The 18,538-nt window shown below is 42.4% G+C and overlaps 1 protein-coding gene across 1 annotated transcript in view; it reads right to left on the reverse strand.

The window, feature by feature from the left end:
• Window positions 1-2,185: 2,185 nt before the first annotated feature.
• The window catches only part of AK8 (adenylate kinase 8), a 72,748-nt gene continuing 56,395 nt past the window's right edge, over window positions 2,186-18,538 (reverse strand). The window contains exons 12-13 of the mRNA XM_055719833.1: window positions 4,983-5,063; window positions 2,186-2,780 (exon numbers count right to left, since the gene is read on the reverse strand). Of these exons, the coding sequence (XP_055575808.1) occupies window positions 2,534-2,780; window positions 4,983-5,063 (328 nt within the window). The 3' untranslated portion in view covers window positions 2,186-2,533. The remainder of the gene's footprint in view (window positions 2,781-4,982; window positions 5,064-18,538) is intronic.

An 18,538-nucleotide genomic window follows, 5' to 3' on the forward strand; every position in this document is an offset into this window, starting at 1 on the left:
ACTACGTAATTAACAGCATAATATATAGGGTATAGCACAACCTCCAAGCAGCCCTCTCCACAAAGCGTCTTCGGGAAGCGGAGTGATGAAGGATGTCCATTTCGGAACTGGGCAAGCTGTACAATAAGTAACGTCCAGTCCCTGCTGCGTTCTTACCACCTCCTCTTTACCTTGTTTTTCTCATTGCTCAACATTTGTTTTGCCAGAATAAGATGCTAATAAAATCAAGCGTAGTTACCAAATTGGTTTTCAAGTGTTGCATTCCAATTATAAAAGCCTAATTCCTCCTTCCACCCACTGAACCTTTTTGGTATTAACAGGCTTTACTATGCAAAGTGATGCAGGGGCTGTTTCGTTTACAGTAATTAAATGAGTGTCAATTGTTTTAGTTGTTTCTGAGGGAGAGTTCTACACGAGTATTAGCATGTTCTGCTAACCCTTACGTTCTGCACTTCAGGCCTGCTGCAAACCCTTGGGGGTTGACCATTGACCTGAGACTCCGTACCCAGACATGCCAAGTGCATCTCAATGAGACGAGCTCTTTTTCTCAGTTTCTATGGAACCAGCAGAGCGGAACTAATATAGCGTCCGCATATAGATGAAAGAATGAAGAGGAAAAAGGGCTTTACAGCTAAATTAATTAAGCAGATGTACCTGTCTAATTAAAGATGCACTGTTCCTTTTGTACCCTAGCTGCAGTACAAACAGTATTTAAATAAACTCTCTACCCATTTCATCTATCAAAATATTTAGTAGGAACACTCAGATGAAGGTGATATTAGCAAGATGAGCTTCCCATGTATTATTAATAGAAGGGCTCCCAATTATGCACGAATGCTACAGCCTATCTTTCTAGCAATAGCATAAAAAACAGCTGCCCAAGTAGGTTACCAAACAGCACATTTGTAACAGGTAGGACGGTTATAAATGCCCTTGCCCAGCTTTACGCGAGGGTTTGTGGCTGGGCCCTGCGTCGTGGGAGCAGCCTCTACCTCAGCCCGGTGCTGCAAGCCAGAATTCCTCGGCACAAGAGGCACAGAGGACTCGGCTCGCTTGCCTGCTGCCAGAGAATTTGGCTTTCTTAGATTTCAAAGATACTGAGGTTTTTAAAGGTGCCCTCAAGGCTGTAAAGTCTAATTCCCCTTTACCAAACCCCCCCAAAGCTACTGACAATTCCGACCTTAAACTCTCCCAACATAATACAACATCCCCGTAGCCACCTGGATAACCAGGGGCTCCCCACTTGAATTTACTCAACAGGTGCGAGGAGGCAATTTGGCACGGACATCTCTACAGCACTCCCTGAAGACCTGGGGACACACAACCAAAGCCAGCAACAAAGACCCAAACTTATCTACAGCAACAGGACTGGAGAAGTCCTCCAAACCCAAAAGGCTTCTGGAGGCCTGTCCTCTCCGAAAGGAGAAGGCACGTGCCTCCTGCATCATCCCAGCTACAGAGGCTTCCAGGAGAAAGCATGAAGCTCCTCCCCAGCCCTGGTCAAGGGGAATTCACACATACGCAAGGGAGAAGTAGAAGGAGACATAATAGAGGCATCAAATTCAGCGCTCCTCTGAATCACAACAAATCACGCCCCTTTCTTAGAAACATTAAGGATGAGCATTTCCACAGCCAGAGACTGAGCTAACAGAGTGCTGTGGTTTTCATCACAGATTTTCCAGTTAAGAAAGACTCACCTGAGCATTTACTGCTGCCAAATCCAGCCGAAGCAAAAAGAAAATCCAGGCACCAACCTGCCTAGCCACAGCTCAGTCAGGGCAGCCACAGAAAACAGAATTTAGTAACCTATCTGCTCCTGCAGCTCGTTATGTCCTTGATTGGGTTCTGAAAGTGATGAACCTGTAACCAGTTTTCTATGGCTCTGGGTATTTTTTTCAGTTTTTTTGAGTTTTTCTGCCCATCCATAGGGTTGGACTGCAGAACAGGGTGACAGGGACAAGTGTTTTGTCAGAACTTTTTAAGCAATCTGAGTTAACAAGGGAGCAAAAACCTCTGCACCCTGGCCTCAAAACACTGCAGCTGTCTTTGGGGAATGTGCCCTGCAGAGCTGCAAGCTTTGTTTTCCTATTTGCTTTTGTGTTTGCTTGCAATGAGTGTGACAGTGCGGTAGGCAGGTAGTGCCTGTGTAGTTTTGTGGAAAGCATCAGGTGAATTAAGACACAAACACATCTAATAGCTTTAATACTCCAAATTGGCTTCATAGCCGTTACACAGTTAAGGCAAAACTACTATTCACTGGATCACAGAATCAGAAAAAGACACTGAATTAAACACAGGAACTTCCCTAGCCACAGTGCTTCGTACCTTGCATCACAAAACAAAAGCCAAAAACATTTCCCCTATAGCACAATTTCTTACTCTCTGTACTTCACTCGGCCTTGGTGAGCTTCAAATTTAACACAGCTTGGCTGACTTTCTCTTCACTGGTGGTAACTTGCCACTTCAGTGACCAGACTGCAAATGTTACAGGGAAAAATTCAAAATCAGCTGTTCCAGAGAACATCCTTATTAATTATAAGCTTTTTAATTTTTTGCATGGAAGGGGCGTAATGATACAGCTTTCTATAAACTCAAAGACAACGTGAGGGTCTTGGTCAGCATTAACGTAAAAGGCATCTTCATAGAACTTCTCCAGTTCCTTGACATTCCTGTAATAGGTCTCCACACGCTTCTTGATATTTTCTTCCTTGTCTCTAGGGTTCTGCCTGAGACGGGCTTGGATCTCTGGTGTGGGTGCTGGTCTGAACGTAGTGTGGTACCTGGAGATGAGATACAAATGCCATTGCTGCAGCTCAAGCTGAGGACGCAGCAGACATTTCCTAAGATACTCCATGGTTTTGCTTATCACAGTTCCTTGCAAGTGCCTTTTTCTGCTCTGGGTTGGGGGTTTAAAACAATGATTGCAAATTTCAGGGCACGTAACATGTCATTCCAGCTCTCAAGAATCCTGGAGACTCAAAAGCCAAGAGTTTCTCTTGAGGTGACACAGAGAGAGTGCTGCTAGTGTTTATATACTTCACACAGGTGTGGAGAAATCCCTATTATATGCCCAACGCTCTGGGTTCAGAAGCATTTCCAGGTCTGTTCCAGATCCAGTCCCAAGGTAACACGCTTTACTTGTTCACTTGCATCTAAAAAATCCTAACCTGAAACCTCAGCATCCGTTAAAAACCTTTGCTGTGGTTTACTGTTATGCTGATGCTGCATATTAGGAAAAAACTGCCAAATGTTCAGTGCTTTGTGTGTTGAATCAGTGAGCCCAGACATAACCCTGTGTCCAGGCATTGCTGAAAGACCTGTAAATTAAAATGTCTCTAAGGCTCTCAGACAGTGGGGATGTTCCTGCCAAGATTCAACAGTGCAGCAACAGGGCTGGGATCACCCATATTACATTCTGAAAGTATTTCCTATTAGCAAGCATGTGGCCGAGTGCTTCCAGCAAACAGCAGAAGGGCAGCAGAAGCACAGCCCTCACCCAGCACAGTCTCCAAATCACCACAAGCTTGAGCTTGAAAGACAGGTATGTGTCCTCTTGATAAGCCACTACAAATAGGATTAATACTGTTACTGCTCTTTTGCAAACATCAATTTCAATTTTCTGCCATGGTAATTCTACTTCTGAGTAAATGTCTCCTGCGCCCTAGTAAGAAACCAGTTAACCCCTCTTCCCATACAGCCAAATTTTCTGAAACTGTTGGGACAGATGGAAACTGAGGAGAGAAGCAGAGCCTGTGTCTCTGCACAGAACTGCATTACAGCTCCTGTTGGTACAATGATGTGGACAGAGTTCATCCCACGTCAGAATTAGAGCACAGCTGAAGGCCGCCCTCCTCACTGCTGCAGCCAGCGGTGCAGGTTTAACATAATGCCGAGGATTAGATACAGCATCCAAACCAATTCAATTCACAATGAATTTGGAAGGAATAAACCACAGAGTTTGGAAGAAGGAAGCGTGTTAACTGGAGCAGATACTGAACAGGCTAATCCTAATGATAAGAAATGCAAAGATGTGTGAATGATTTGCTTCATACTGTTCTGTTCTTCCGAACAACTGCATCACTTATTACTGCAACAAAGAGAACAGTTACAGCAAATCACTGTTGTCACAAGTTAATGTTGCACCTCAAGTGAGATGTTTGAATAATCAGGTATCACTTTAGGACAAATCCAGTATTTATGACTTTAACCTTTGACGGTTCAGCATTTGTCTTTGATTCAATAGGATGTATTTAACCATTAGAAAAGTAAACCAGTGGTTTAAAACTTAAGTGTGGGGAATCATAAAACAGAGCATAAGTGAAGTTGCAAATGCACGCCAATTTCAGCAGGTATTTAGGAAGATAGTACATTGTTACTTGTTCCCCGAAAAACAAGGGTGGAGAAGACAGTAAGCCTGAAGGCTGTGGGTGAAACAGGGTGATGTGACTGCCAGTGAGATGAACTGCCACATTTCAGAACCCAATCTTACAGGGACTCAGTGACTCAAATGAGTTTGCTCTACTGAGCAGGAAATATATTAATATCTCACAGCAGACACAACCATTACAGGAGCTGGGGGAAGTAAAACGCATCAAGTTTTCCATTTTCCCTGGCTGGGAAGCCTTCAAAATTCCCATGGGAACGTCTGAAAACCATCTGCATTTAGGCTAGGTTTCAGACATCTTCCCTCAGCCTTATTTTACCAAACCATTTAGTTACCATTAAAATGTTAGACCTGAGCTACTTGCTGCTGTAGATTTCAGGCTCCAAGATTTTAAAATGTCCTATTCTGCAAACAGGAGCTTGCAGCAGGTGGTGGGTTGGTGCTCAAGTAGCTATGGAAGTTTTAACTTTTCTTTTAAGGAATCCCTAAGCAAGAGTACAACGTTCCTGAGTTTCCTTAGATTTCTATCAAGTCTGTTTGGTGCTTTCATTTCACTGGCAGTCTTGAAAATCGTTAAACATCCAACTTGAGTGCTAACCTTTCCCCAGTGACAGGATCAGTCCTCCGTTGAGACAGTCGTTCCATGATAGATTCATAGGGGAGATTAAAGAAAAACACCCTATGGAGAACATAATAATTGTGTTAACATCCTGAGAACATCACTTGTGACCTTCAGAGTATAAGTTAATCCTTACCCAAACAAACGGCGCACACAAACGGGGAAGTGACAGTACCACTCAAAACCGCAGCATCAAAAAGCACTTGCATATGCACAGGACCTCTGCGCTCTGGTTCTCCTCCTCACGTGTTGTTTAGGCTCCAGCTTATCAAGGCAGAAGCTCTTTGACACGCAGTGCCGTGTGGTGCTGTGTGCACTGACAGGGCTTGACAGACAATCCAGCATGGGCACCAGTGACTGGATTACAGCTGGAGCCTATCTCAGGGTCTGTCATAGCTTGCTCACAATCCAGCAGTTACCTCTGAACTTCCTCTGGATCCAGCTTCCCAACCCAACTAGCAAACACAATCACAATGGCATGCTGCGAAAGGTAAATAAAAAATTGGTGGTACTGTTCATGTCAAGGACAGAAAAAGAGCTTGTCTGCCAGGATTATATGTGTTCTTCCCTAATAACAGCACTGCACAACTCAGTGCCCACAAAAGGGATTTTCCTCTTGCTGTTTTAGTCCACTGCCACCTCTTTTGCCCATGCCACCCCACACAGCCCCACAGTGTGAGTCCTCCTGTCCCCTGCTCCTGTCTTGTGTCCTCAAAAGCAGAATGGCTAATAAGACTCAATACGCGCTGTGTTATAATGCTGACAATTCCCTGTCCCTTCCGTTAGCATTGACCTGCAGAGAACAGCGCCAGGGCTTGGAAGGCAGCTCAGTACAGCATACCCCACTCGGCAATCAGCCTTGCTGTTGAGACTGCTAAAGAGGAAATACTAATGTTTGATTTTAAGATAAAAATCTGCAATTCTCATTGAGTCTGAACAAGACATAGTTGCTCAGCATCTTAAAAGGTCAGACGCCCAGTGTCAGTGGTGTGGGTTCCATGCTATGAAGGATGGAGTGGGACTTGCTAACGCATTTCACACAGGTTACACAAAAGCCCTGATTTGAATCAAGGATGCAGTCCCAGAAAAAAATACACAACACTATTGACCCCAGTCACATTACACTGTTGCCTATAAATTGTTGTGTCCATCTCACGTTGATTCCTCCTTGGCATTTTGGTTCATTATAATGGTGCTGTTAATTTTATATTCTAGTCGAAAAGCTCTTCAGCAGAAAATTCTCAACAAACTGCTGAGAATGAGCAGATCCTGCACCCTCTGTCCCCCTGCTATTGGAGACTAAAGCAGATCCGGAGAGAGATTACATTCAATTATTAATTCAGAACAAAATAAAAAATAAGGCTTCCTTTGAAAACTTATGAAAATAAACTTTTACCAACCAAGCACAGCCTGAAGACTGTAAATACATCTTTCTTTATAACACACCTTCTCCTGCTGCTGCCTTCAAGGCCAGGCTTCCTATTTTCGTTTGTGTCTGCCTCTCACAGAAGATACTGTATGCTTCAGACATTCACCAAAGGAACATTTTACCCTGACTGGGTGGGATCAGACCAGATGAAAGGCTGAGCTTTACCTTGGCATGCACATAGCAGATTACTAGAATCCTTTGTAGGATTTAAAGTTATGAAAATCATCTCTCTTTTCAAATGTTTACAGATAATGACTTCTATTCACACTGTGGTAACAAAATAACAGCCAGGAATAAAACATTCAAGATCTTGGAGATTCCAAAGACAGGAAAGAACAACAGTTTCAACACTCTTTTATCCCTTACACTCTTAACATTTTGTTTTTCTTTGTTTCTGTTGCCCAACAGTGGCACGAAAACGTGATTGTCAGAACAGGTAACATCTGATGATATGTCTCAAGATGAATATTCTAGTAGAGAGGAACAACATTTATACAGTCATGATAATTGATACGGTTTCCTATTATATTCTGAAATAAACAAAACCACTAAAGGATTATAACCTGGCATATCAAGAAAGCTTGTCGTAATTCATAGTTACTAACACAAAAAGTATTGTGGTATTTGAAACAGAAGAGCCTAAAAACTCCACTTAAAAAGCTGCCAACAAAATGAACTCTGAAAGCCTTGTCTGAGATTCCCTTCTTTTTTATACAAGATGCTTCTTATTATCCAGCCTGGTGTCACCATTAAAGAAGAGTGTAGGGGGAAGATGTGGGAAAGTATAGACATCTGTGCTAATACGGATTTTTTCCCCCCACATGCATTGTATAATGGCACACACAGAATATACTGTACAACAGCCCAAACTCCTAATCCAATGGTCCTTCCAGTGGAAGGTGGGATGCCTTACCCTGCCATACCATACTTCTCCTATAGATCAGAGAAAACAACACTCCCCAGGGCTGTCAGTTTAAAATTGTTCAGAAGCAGGAAAAAAAGATGAAGGGGAAAAACACTGTCAGAACTACCGTCTCGACTTAAAATACTTCCAATTAGAAAGCTTTATTATCATTTTGAAGGAGACACATACCACACACAGTCTATTATGCAGCCCCAGGAGGCTTACTCACATGAGTAAAGCCTATTTACATGTATGCACTCTGTGAAGCGTTAGCCTTGGCTATATGCTACGTCCCCTCCAGCTCCTCAAGGTATTTCTGAGCAACATTTTGCCTGTGTCCCTCTCTCAGGCTACTATGATTCTGGTCGCATAACAAACCTGACCCTCCAGCTGTCCAGGTAACATGTCTGTTGGATTTCTCTTGGAAATCCTCATTAAGATAGAGAGCTGCATCCACGACCTTGATCCAGCATTGACGGCAGTAGCTGGAACAACTCCCTACAAATACTGGATTCATCTCCAAGCAGAGCTTGGCCCCTTCCACATACCAAGTGTAATTTTTTTCACATAAATGCATTCTCTGTAAAGCTCGCTTTAGGAATCAGCCAGGCTTTGTATGTTGTAATGTGTCACAACTTCTATCAAGGGGAAATAGGAAACAGATGTCATCAGAATTGGTAGACAGGGAGGCGAGGAAACACAGCCTCATATCAAAGTATACTACATTATACTGCTAGATTAGCATCTAGTGCAGCTTCTCTTTCAGAGTTGGCAAGCTGTTCAGCTCTGCAACAGGTGAATTATGTCAATCAGCAGCAACGCGAGATGCGCACCAGAGAGGGCTGGGCAGAGCTGCACCAAGAATCCCCACTCCCACATCGCGGGATCAGCATCTACCCAGTGGCAACCACAGATCATTGGCATCTGGTTAAAAATTGGTGCTCTGTGGGGTGTAACTCAGCAGAGCCCCTCAGCCCAGGTCTCTGAGGACAAATGCCTCCCTAACTACCACGGAGTGGCAACACTGCTGCTAGATGCAGGACTGAAGCCAAGTGATTCATAAGCAAAACTCTGTCCTCTCCTTTTTGTTGTCTCTCCCAGGAGAGGGATGTGAGAGAAGGTCTAGTCCCATCCCCTAGCTTTCACAGATAATAAATCTGTGAACACAAATATTAAAAGGGAAAAAAAAATCTTATGTCAGAATCCTGTCTCTTTCTCACTGTACTTGACATCACTTATCTAATCTATTACAGCTTTCAGATACATTAGAGAGATTAAATTCCAACAAATTAATAATGCTGATGACACCTTCACTGTGTACCTAGTCAAATGAGAACTAGTTGCCTTTGGACGACGATGAAATATATAAGGCCTCTAACAGCTGGAATTTAATGTTGTTTTCCTACCAGCCATCTGGCATTCCAAAAGTGTATTCCAATTGCTTCTGGCTTCTGACTATTCAGGCAGCATTGTCTAAGATCCTAGTGGTCACCACGGTATCCTGAGGCTTCCCTTTGCAAACGGAGAGAGGAGAAGGTACAAGTATGGGTGGGAGAAGTCTTATTTCACACCTGATCGTGAGGCAGGTTTTTTGGAAAAATGTGTCACAACCACAAAGTCAAGAAAGGCTTTTTGACCTACACACCAGCCTTCAACTAATCCTGAACTACATTTGTTCCAGATGGCAACCAACCTAGTTGATCCAAGTTATTAACAATTGACAGTGCTCAGAGTTGTCCTCAGGAGAATTTTTTTCAGTGGTAGTTTTCCTGTTTTGCGGACATAATGTCAGCAACTTAAAGCATCTATAATGGAAAAATGATGAGTGTTGCTACAAGACAAGCAAGTACTGTGTGCCTGAATTCTGGTATCCCTGAGCTACGGATTAAGGGACATCCTCCTGCATACTGACAGTCACCTTCCAGGATGGCTCCACTGCCTTGCCAGCTGCCTTCACATCTCGGGAGAACTAAAGCTCTGTCTGTAAGCCACAGCCTTCCACTGGTTTTGGTCTTGTAATTTAAACACAGCTGTGTCATGGGGCTGATCTAGATGGGTCCAAATGTTGACTGCTCTAGACCTGAGCTATTTACTTAGGTCAGATTCTCATCCTTGGCATTTCCCATTACCTGGAGTTGCTCTGGATTGACACTGGTGAAGGGGAGCCCAAAGCCAAGTCCTTTTTGTAGAATTATTTCTGTGAAATTTGACCTATACCATTAAATCTAATTGAATTCATACCTTGTTTTCATTTAACGATGAAAAGACAATGCAACATGTATCTGAGACAGAATCCTGACTCCTTATCTGGCTTTTAAAAACCAAGACTACTGATTTGCTTGTGGCTATACCAGGGCCAGATCAAACCTCGCAATAAAGTTAGGATTCTTGAATCAGAAAAAAAGTACACCACCAAATGACACTGGGCCACTTTTAATGCAGCATTTAAACTTTTGAGTGGAAACTGCAACTTTAAAAATAGTAAGCTATTAATCTTTCCCTTATTTTCTTGACTCCTATATATCTTCTCCCTCGTAGGCAGGTACCAGCTGCCATATTCCCATTCTTCATGCTCTGCACTCTGCAAAAAAAAGAGGCCCCTGCTGGCCAATTCTTGTTTAAAATTGTGCATAATTGATAGTGGCAAATCTACCCCAGCTGTGTCTAAAACCTCTCCAGGGGCAAGAAAAACACTCTCTGTGACTGTCATTAACTACTAAATTAGCAAGTGCTCCTGGCAGTTTACAACGTACCACATCAGTCTGCTTTAAAAAAAAAAAAAAAAAGTGAAAATCAAGATGCCTGTGTGATCTCAAAGTTGCAGCAAACTTTGCTGGCAGGGCTTTGACAGAACCCCAGTTCAATCAGAGCAAAAGAGAACGGGAAAGAGAGAGCAAGACAGAGAGAGGAAGAAGAGGAAAGGACAGAAAGTTACCCTCCTTTCCAGGCAGACAAATAAAAAATGTCAAATTCAAGGTTAGCAAACTGAGCCTGTCATAAGACACAGTACATCTTACTCAATATGGAGATATCAGCACAGTGCTATCTGATGCTATGGCACAATTCCCCATGGAAAATAACTCTCCTGGAGGACTTAGTTCTGGCAAGGCAATGGCTACCATTTTTGTAATTGAGATATAAAGCTGAAAAAAAGAGATGAGGCTGTTGAAGTGTGTGGATGCGGTAGCTCTCTAAAAGGCTACCACAGGTACAATCCTTGTGTGATCACTGGCACAAAGGCAAGCTCCTCCCTTTGGTTCATAAAACAGAGCCAAAGCAGGCGGAGAAGGAAATACCACATTTCTCACAAAAGGATGGAAAAGCCTTGGGGGGCATTACGGACAGAACTGGCACAGAGACAAGTACTGACTCAAGTAACTCTCCTGAATTTGGCTAAACTGTAAGACCCACTGTTAAATTTGACTACGTGTTTTGTTTTAAAAGTTTCCAAAAATGCATAAAACTGTACAAACTTTTGGATCACACAGAGACCACAAGCCAGCCAGGGGCGGGACGGCAGGCTTGGCCATGACACAAGAAAAATCTGCATTGCAAAAAGGTCTTTTTCTTGGGTAGCACCATTGAATTATCACAATAATATGGCAAATCAAGTTAGTGGTTCAAGCTGACAGGTACAAGGAAGTTCAGATTTGAATCCAAGTGACTAATCCCAGATAAAACCCAGGTCATCTCATCTTTATTGACTTTTTAGCCAGAGACACCCGACTTGGATCAATCAGTTCCCCTAAAGAATGCTCCTTTTCCTGTAGCTTACAGACACCTTGAACCTGAAACCTTGGCTAAGCCTCTTCTCAAGCACTAAGGGCCCAGCCACAGGATCCTGAGCACATTGTCTTTCCATAATTACACTCTGCATCCCCAAATTCCCTCTTAAAAATTAACTGGTTACATAGATCCCATTTACCTTTCCCCCAGTCTTGCTCAGGTTTCTCTCAATGCAGGTATGTTGCCCATGGGTAAAGAGACTATGAAGGATCTTCTGAGGCTGTGCTACAGAGACTGGACATGGATCTTCGTTTACATCCTATCCTAAATACTCTTTCTGCATGTCTCTGCAATGAATGAAATGATCCTTATCTCTTATTTATGGAAGGAGCTGTTAAGAGCTTTTTATCACCAATGTCTTTCAAATTCTGGGATATCTTCTGATGAAAGATGCTTGAATCTATTTTGGGAAGTAATTTCACCCTCTAGGTTTTGACCATAAGGGAAAATACATTGCATAAACAGTAAAACACAGGTTAATCATCACAAATGTTTTGCCTATTGAGCTCCTGTAGCAATTCACGTGACAACAAACTATTTCCAGACGCTGGATCTTTCTTTTCAAATGGATGCATTTCTGTCGAGTAACTACAAAAGGCAGCTAAGTGGGGCACTATTCCCAGGACATGGCTTCTGGCCAGGGGAGCGAGATGAACAACATCCTTCGTAGCTGCAGATGTTCCTTCCCTTCACCAGCAGTGCAGAGTAATGACTCCGTTAGTTTTCCACCTGCTAGTTAGATGTGCTCAGCCTCCAACAGCCAAGGTGGCAGGGTCCCTCTCACATCACACCCCACCAGCCTGGTATCCCAGCAGCATCCCAGTGGGTGCCACACCAGTTTACGCAGGGGGAGCAGGCGCAGCCCTGCCGGGTAGCACTGCCCATCTGTTTGATAGAACAATGGGCTGGATCTTGAGCTGGGAAAAAGCAAAGTGGCTGCACTGGCATCATGCAGATTTACACCAGTGAAGAACCCCAGGCCTTTTGGCAGTGAGAGCCATTCCACGTGACAGTGGTCTGAAGAACTACCGGCTGTGTAAACGTTACATAAGCACAGCGAAAGGCACACATACACAGAGCAAATGTTTTCATACTAGGGGCTTCAATGCATTTTTAAAGCTTCTTTTGAAAAGGCAGTATTAACTCTTTCCATACGTAATAAGTGGCTGGGATGCATTAGTACCTCCATTCAAAACTGCTTTACATTTCTCCCCTCATTTTTATTCTTTCCCTCTTTCTTACTCTCAGCTGTTATTCTAGCATCTTTGCATTCCCCCTGGAGTTCATTCCAGCGGTGCTTTATGAATCACAGAATAAGATGGCAGCCAGCACCGCTTTAGAGTAATGTGGCTGGCACAATTTCCACTATCCGCAAGGTTAATCAAACTCAAGCCTCAGATAATCGAAAGCCTCTGCAGCCCTGGAGGCCTGAGGTCAGGAACCTGAACTCGCTTCCCCAAATGCAGTCATGTTTCCTTAGATGCTTGCACCCCTCCCCTGCAATAATTAGATTCTGCAAAGCAAATCTTGAGTGGAGCAAGAACCCCAGGGTTAAGCACGAGCAAACTCATATCAGTACTGATGCCTTTGCTACCTGTCTGGAGTTTTTCTCTAGCACCTCCTGCTCCTAACAAGGAAACCTATACTCCTCTTTCTTATTAAATAAACAGAATCAAATTTATAGTAAATTATGTTTAATCTTAAGTGTCCCTATAAATTATTACATTAAACTCCCCCCACTCCCATAATTTAAACGCTAACTTGTGGTGGTGGTAGGATATTTGGTATGTAAAGTAAAATAAATAGAATAACTAACACCAAAAAAGTGTATGATTTGAGGGCAAGGGGAGGGAATAAAAGAATGGATTATAATGTGTCATTTTATATGTGTGTCAAAGGAAACCAATTTCATAATAGGGAATAAAAATTCCCTGTTTAAATACTGTCAAATAAATCCTCAAATGTAATAGGGTTCACTTCTGGGGAAAAGAAAACTAAATCTGATTAAATATTAATGTGGCATAGTATTAATTAAGAGAGAAAAAAGTCCATCAAGAGAACCCCAATATGTTTACTGTGTCCCCAGGAAGCTGGAAAATTTCACAATCAAGTGTGTAAATGTTCTAAAAAAGGGTCCTGAATATTTTATGAATATTTGTCATAAAACAGAAATAATAACCACTGTGCAGAGCTATTAGAATTAATATTTATGCTGCCCGCCATGAAATATTCATGGGGACAGAGAAAGGGGGGCCCGTAAGACAAGAATTAATTTACATTGGGCTTGGTTTACCCACTGGCTTGATGTTTAAAGACGGGTTGACAAGCCTCCATATGAATCCGTCAGTCACTTGCAGCAGTAGGTGGGGTGAAGGCAGGGGGAGGCGGGGGGGAAACGGGTCCAAGCTGCTGACAGCTCACAGATTGAGTTTCTGACAGCCCTTAAAAAATCTAAACGGCCCCCCACCTTTTTTTCCTTCTTCCATTGCCCAAGGCGCTCTGTACTGCCACCGTTCATCCGATCTCCCCTTCCATCTGCTGAAATTAAGGAATTAATGAGCGCTATACACTTTACAGCGGGCCCCAGGAATGTTTACTGGTGATTAAATTATAATGCAGCCAAGCTGTATAATTCATGAACCAATTAAAGGAAGTGTTAGTTGATTTGATGGGATGAGGACGTACAAAAAGCATTTAACTAATAGGGAACCGTGGGCTGCCGGTCGCTTTGGCTTTCTCAGATTACGCGGCTAATTGCTCTGCTTTATAGGGCTGTCACAGATAGCCATACATATTTCATTGTTCTCAAATACTTCAATTGTTTGCTTTCGTGTTGCTGCTGTAATATGTAGAAGCCCAGCCAAACTTCAGTGTAGTTAAAGCACTACTCTGCAAAAGCAGGTTGCTTTGGGAGGAGGGAGGAATGAGGGGGGGCAGAAGAGAAGGCTGGCTGACAAAGGAGTAACTTAAAGCTTCAGAGTTAAATGTCACTCAGCAATTACATGATTAAAAGGTGCAACATATGATAGTCTTTTGTTTTACAACTTTTTGGACACTAATATTCTATGCTGACTTCACCACAGAGAAAATATTGGTATACTAAGCTGCATGGTTTTTTTTTTTAATACTGAGGAGCAAAAGAAGAAGGTGGAGAGGGAAGTATATTTAAAAAAATCCAGCAGGGAGGAGCTAGATTGCTGTGGTTATCAAGAATAATACATCGTGTTTTAACTCACATGGTTCGATATTCTAAAAGACATGAGAGATGATGAAGGAGGTTGATTTCCCATCTGGGAGAATGCTCAATGTCTAATTCAGAGAGCTGCTGAGTCGTGCTAGCTAGTCATACCAACAGCTTCAGTTTATTACACAAGGAATGGGGGAATTTACCATTTCTGCTGTTTTATAAAGCACTCCCGCCCAGCTGACAGGCCACAGGATCTGATGAAATGGATTCTCTTGATTTGAGGAGGCCTATCAGTCAAGTTACTCTTGTCCTCAGTCAAAACCAGGCACGTTCTTCTAGCAATGAAATCCTCAACCCATATACGGAAGCACATGTACTGCTGAAGAAATTAGGTACTATCAGATAAGTATCACAAGCACGTACCCTAATTTGTGGTTAGACCCTGAAATCTATTGAATAAAGAACCAGCTGGGTAAATATGCTCTTTCTGTAGCTCAGGGATGAAGACTGCAAACTTCTGTGGGTTCCTAACGAGGTATACTGTCACCCACCTGAGGAACACCATGGCAAAACCTGACCTCCTGTCTAATTTAGAGCTTTACATTGCAAAGTATTGTACAAACACCAACTCAATGACTTTCAAGATATCCTATTATGCAAAGCTTATAATCTGGTTCATCCCTTTCCTTGCACTGTTCCTTCCAGGATTTGGGTTTGGAAAGCAGACCCTTCGGAGAGCCCTCATTGACATCCCAGCATGTGCCTCTCCTCCTCCTGTGCCCCCACCCTATGGCGCAGAGCATGAAATCCCCTCTCCACATCTGCCTGTTCCAGTGAGCCCAAGAGGGTGTGCTGGTCTGCCAGAAGCAAAACTCTATGCAAAACCACACCAGTTTTAAGGAAGGTTTTGTTAGTTAGGGACAGTCAGCAGCTGGTGCTCAGCATAACTCTTCAAAACGTGCCAGCTTCACTTTGACGTTCCAGTTATGAGCCATCTCCCAGCCCAGCACTACAACACTAAACTAAGAAAATCCATCTCTGCCCTCCTGTTGGAATTGTTCTGTTTTATATAAAGAATTACATCAAACCAGGAAAGCAGAATATCTTTGCAGTCCAATGCAGGTGTTCACCAGGGAGGCAGGAGACAGGCTTACATTCAGTGAATACTTACTTTTTTCTAAAAAGCAGAGCAAGCTTAAGAAGCCTCAGAAAGAAGGAGCTGAATGTCCCATTTCCCAGGACAGCACTCAGATTAGCCAGCTAGGGGTTGTCCAGATGGAGAAGCAGGCAGGAGAAAAATAATCTTGGGATACTAAAGAAAAAAAATTTCTCATATAGCTCGGCCCTGATGTGAAAAAGGTATTGTGCCAAAAAAAGAATGATTTAAAATAATTTCCTTTATTCAGAACTACTATATATTGTTAGTTTGTCCCTAGCTTCTGGGTTAAGTAATGTAAAACTTTAGTTTAAGATATTAGTTTAATAGGTAGTCTCCAAAATAAGGGATAATGACCCAGTTACACAGCAGGAAAACTTGCCGTTAACCCACTGTGTGGTTGAGTAAAATGGAAATGGGATTGCCTGTTCTAGAAAATAGAAAGGTTAAACTGTCTGGGAGATAAGGTTGATCCTAAACTCACCTAAGTGGACAGTGCCTACGATCTGAAACCTGACTAGGCAGATAATCATCTGGACAGTTATACACACAGTCAAAAGCAAATGTGTGATCTTGGTAGGCTCTGAATTATACCATTGTTGGATTAATGCATCTGCGGTTTGGTAAAATCCATGAAATACATGTATGGACACTCAGCATCTGGGTTCACAACAGAGCGTGTGTGTGTGTGCTCATGTAGGTAAACTGAACGAGCTCACGCACTGGCCCCAGAAGCAGTGAGCTGCATCAGTGTGGGCCTTACACAGGGAAAAAGCAGAGGCTCGGTGCAGGCCCGGGAATCTTTCTGCCAACGATTGCTAACAGGAAACGTCAGAACTTGGCAATGTCAAGAAATCAGAAAGACTGCAGAAAGTATTTTCTTTGTTGCTTCTGAAGTGCCCTGGATACAATCAATCATACAGAAAAAAACCTATATTTTGGTTCAATGTGGAAAGGGCTATTTGCATTTCAATATGTTCAACTTATCCTGCCAATAAAAACATGGAATCGTGAAGAAGAGATCAGGCCACTGCAGTGAAAAACAAGAGATGACATCCTGCAGACCTTTCAGATAAAACAACTCCTTGCTTGTAACATTTCTGTTGACGTCCCAATATTTCTGAATGATTGGGTTTTCAAATGAGATCAGTCAGCATGCAAATGAGGAAACGGGATCAAGACATCTCCCATATCTGATTGGATAGAGAAATTATCAAAAGACCCTTTTTTCATATCAAATTTCCATCACAAAAGGTCAAACTTTCAACTCCCATTACTTTTGCTAACTGCATTTCACTGTGTCTGCCAGCTCATTGCTGCTGCTGTTTTCAGAGGAAAAAAGAGAGAAGTAACAAATGATTACATCTTCTCCCACATCTGTCATACAGGATGGACAAACATTTTCTAATCTTATTCTATTTTTCTCCACAGCCCTCAAAATCCTTGCAGCCAAAACATCACTTCTAACCTGATTAGCTATTCCCAGGTTGTTCTTATTTTTACAGGTTCTCCTCTTATTTTCTAGCCTACAGACTGACAAGAGCACCAGCTGTTTTGCCAGAATGTTTTGTTCTACAGTTTGCCCATTTTAAATACTTTTTGATGTGTGCTTTCCTAAAATATATTTCCTTGTGTTGTCTGGCTGGACTCACCTCTAAATACTCAAGTAATGGATGTTCCAGAAAAACAAGAGAAAGAGAGAGCAACATTTCCCCCAGAATCCTCACATAGCTTTATTTCCTCTTGCAGTCCATCCCTGACCACAGATGCTGCCTGGCCTTCCCAACATTTTGATCCATTCCTCCAGTGAACATCTGATCATGGCTTGAGACTGCAAGGCTTTGCCCTGCCTACTCAAAACACTCAGCTCATGCAAATTCAGAGGACTTAGACCCCTGCATCCAAACACAGGAGAGCTCAGCACCCCTAGGTCTCATCCACTGCTTTTCTAGGTTTAAAGCTGAATTTTGAAGCAGCAGAGATAGCAAGTGGGGCAAGCACAGGAAGATGAAGACATTAGTAAAAAGTGCAGGATTCAATGTATTTGTTGCTACTGATCCCATAAAAATTCTCTCTCAACATTATTATCATTGCAACATATATAACCCATCAGATTAGTACCTAGAGATTTCTACTCTTCTGATTTTCTCTGTTCTTCTTATTGCTCAACAACTAAATGTTTCACAAAGCCATTTCCTACAGAAATATTTATGTTCCCAAATGTTTATTGGCCCCTCTATCATGATCAAGCTTTTATGAGCACTCTATACAGAACTGAATTAAATACATAATTCCTGATCTATCAGATCTTGGCTTGATGCTGCGTTTTGTCTATTTTATACAGCAAGGCACTGTAGTGAACTACAGAACACCTTACAGAAAAACTAATTTATACAGTAAAGGTATTTCTATCCAACACTGACTGTGTGGGTTAGTGATTACAGAAAGCTAATGAGGACCAGGAGGATCTAGAATTTAAATTCCAGGAAAGGCATTTATTCATTGTGCTAGTTTTCTGAACAACCTTTTCCGGTAATTTCTATGCAGCTATGAACATTAGGCTCTGTAGCATCACATGCTGGAAGGAGATGGAGGATGCTTCTTGGAAATGTTACACAAACACTTCTCCCTCACTTGCTCCACGTCACACAGGTGTCCACAGCTACACAGGTGATTTGCCCTCAATTGGTGATAACTGATTGGACTCTCTATTCTTGCTGGCAGCTGTGAGTTATAACCAGTTAACAGATCAGTCTGTTGGCTGGCTCCAGGAGCTATTCTCCCAGATTACTTCCATCATCTTTGATTTTTCATTTTTCTTCTCTTCTCCTTTTGACCAAAAGTGCCTGTGGTGATTTGTGAATATCTGTATATATCTAGTCAACTGAAATTTTGGCCTCTTTACCACATCAGATCAAAGCAATGTTCCCTGCTCCTTCGTACCTAACAAATGCCAGTTGCAGAATACAGGGAGACTTTGTGCATGTTAAGTTCTTCAACAGCGAGATAATGGTGACTGCATTTTATCTATAGGTATCAACTCTTCACAAAACTGTTACTATTGAAACACTAA

This window comes from Falco cherrug, chromosome 9, assembly GCF_023634085.1.
Source record: "Falco cherrug isolate bFalChe1 chromosome 9, bFalChe1.pri, whole genome shotgun sequence".
Lineage (NCBI taxonomy): Eukaryota > Metazoa > Chordata > Aves > Falconiformes > Falconidae > Falco > Falco cherrug.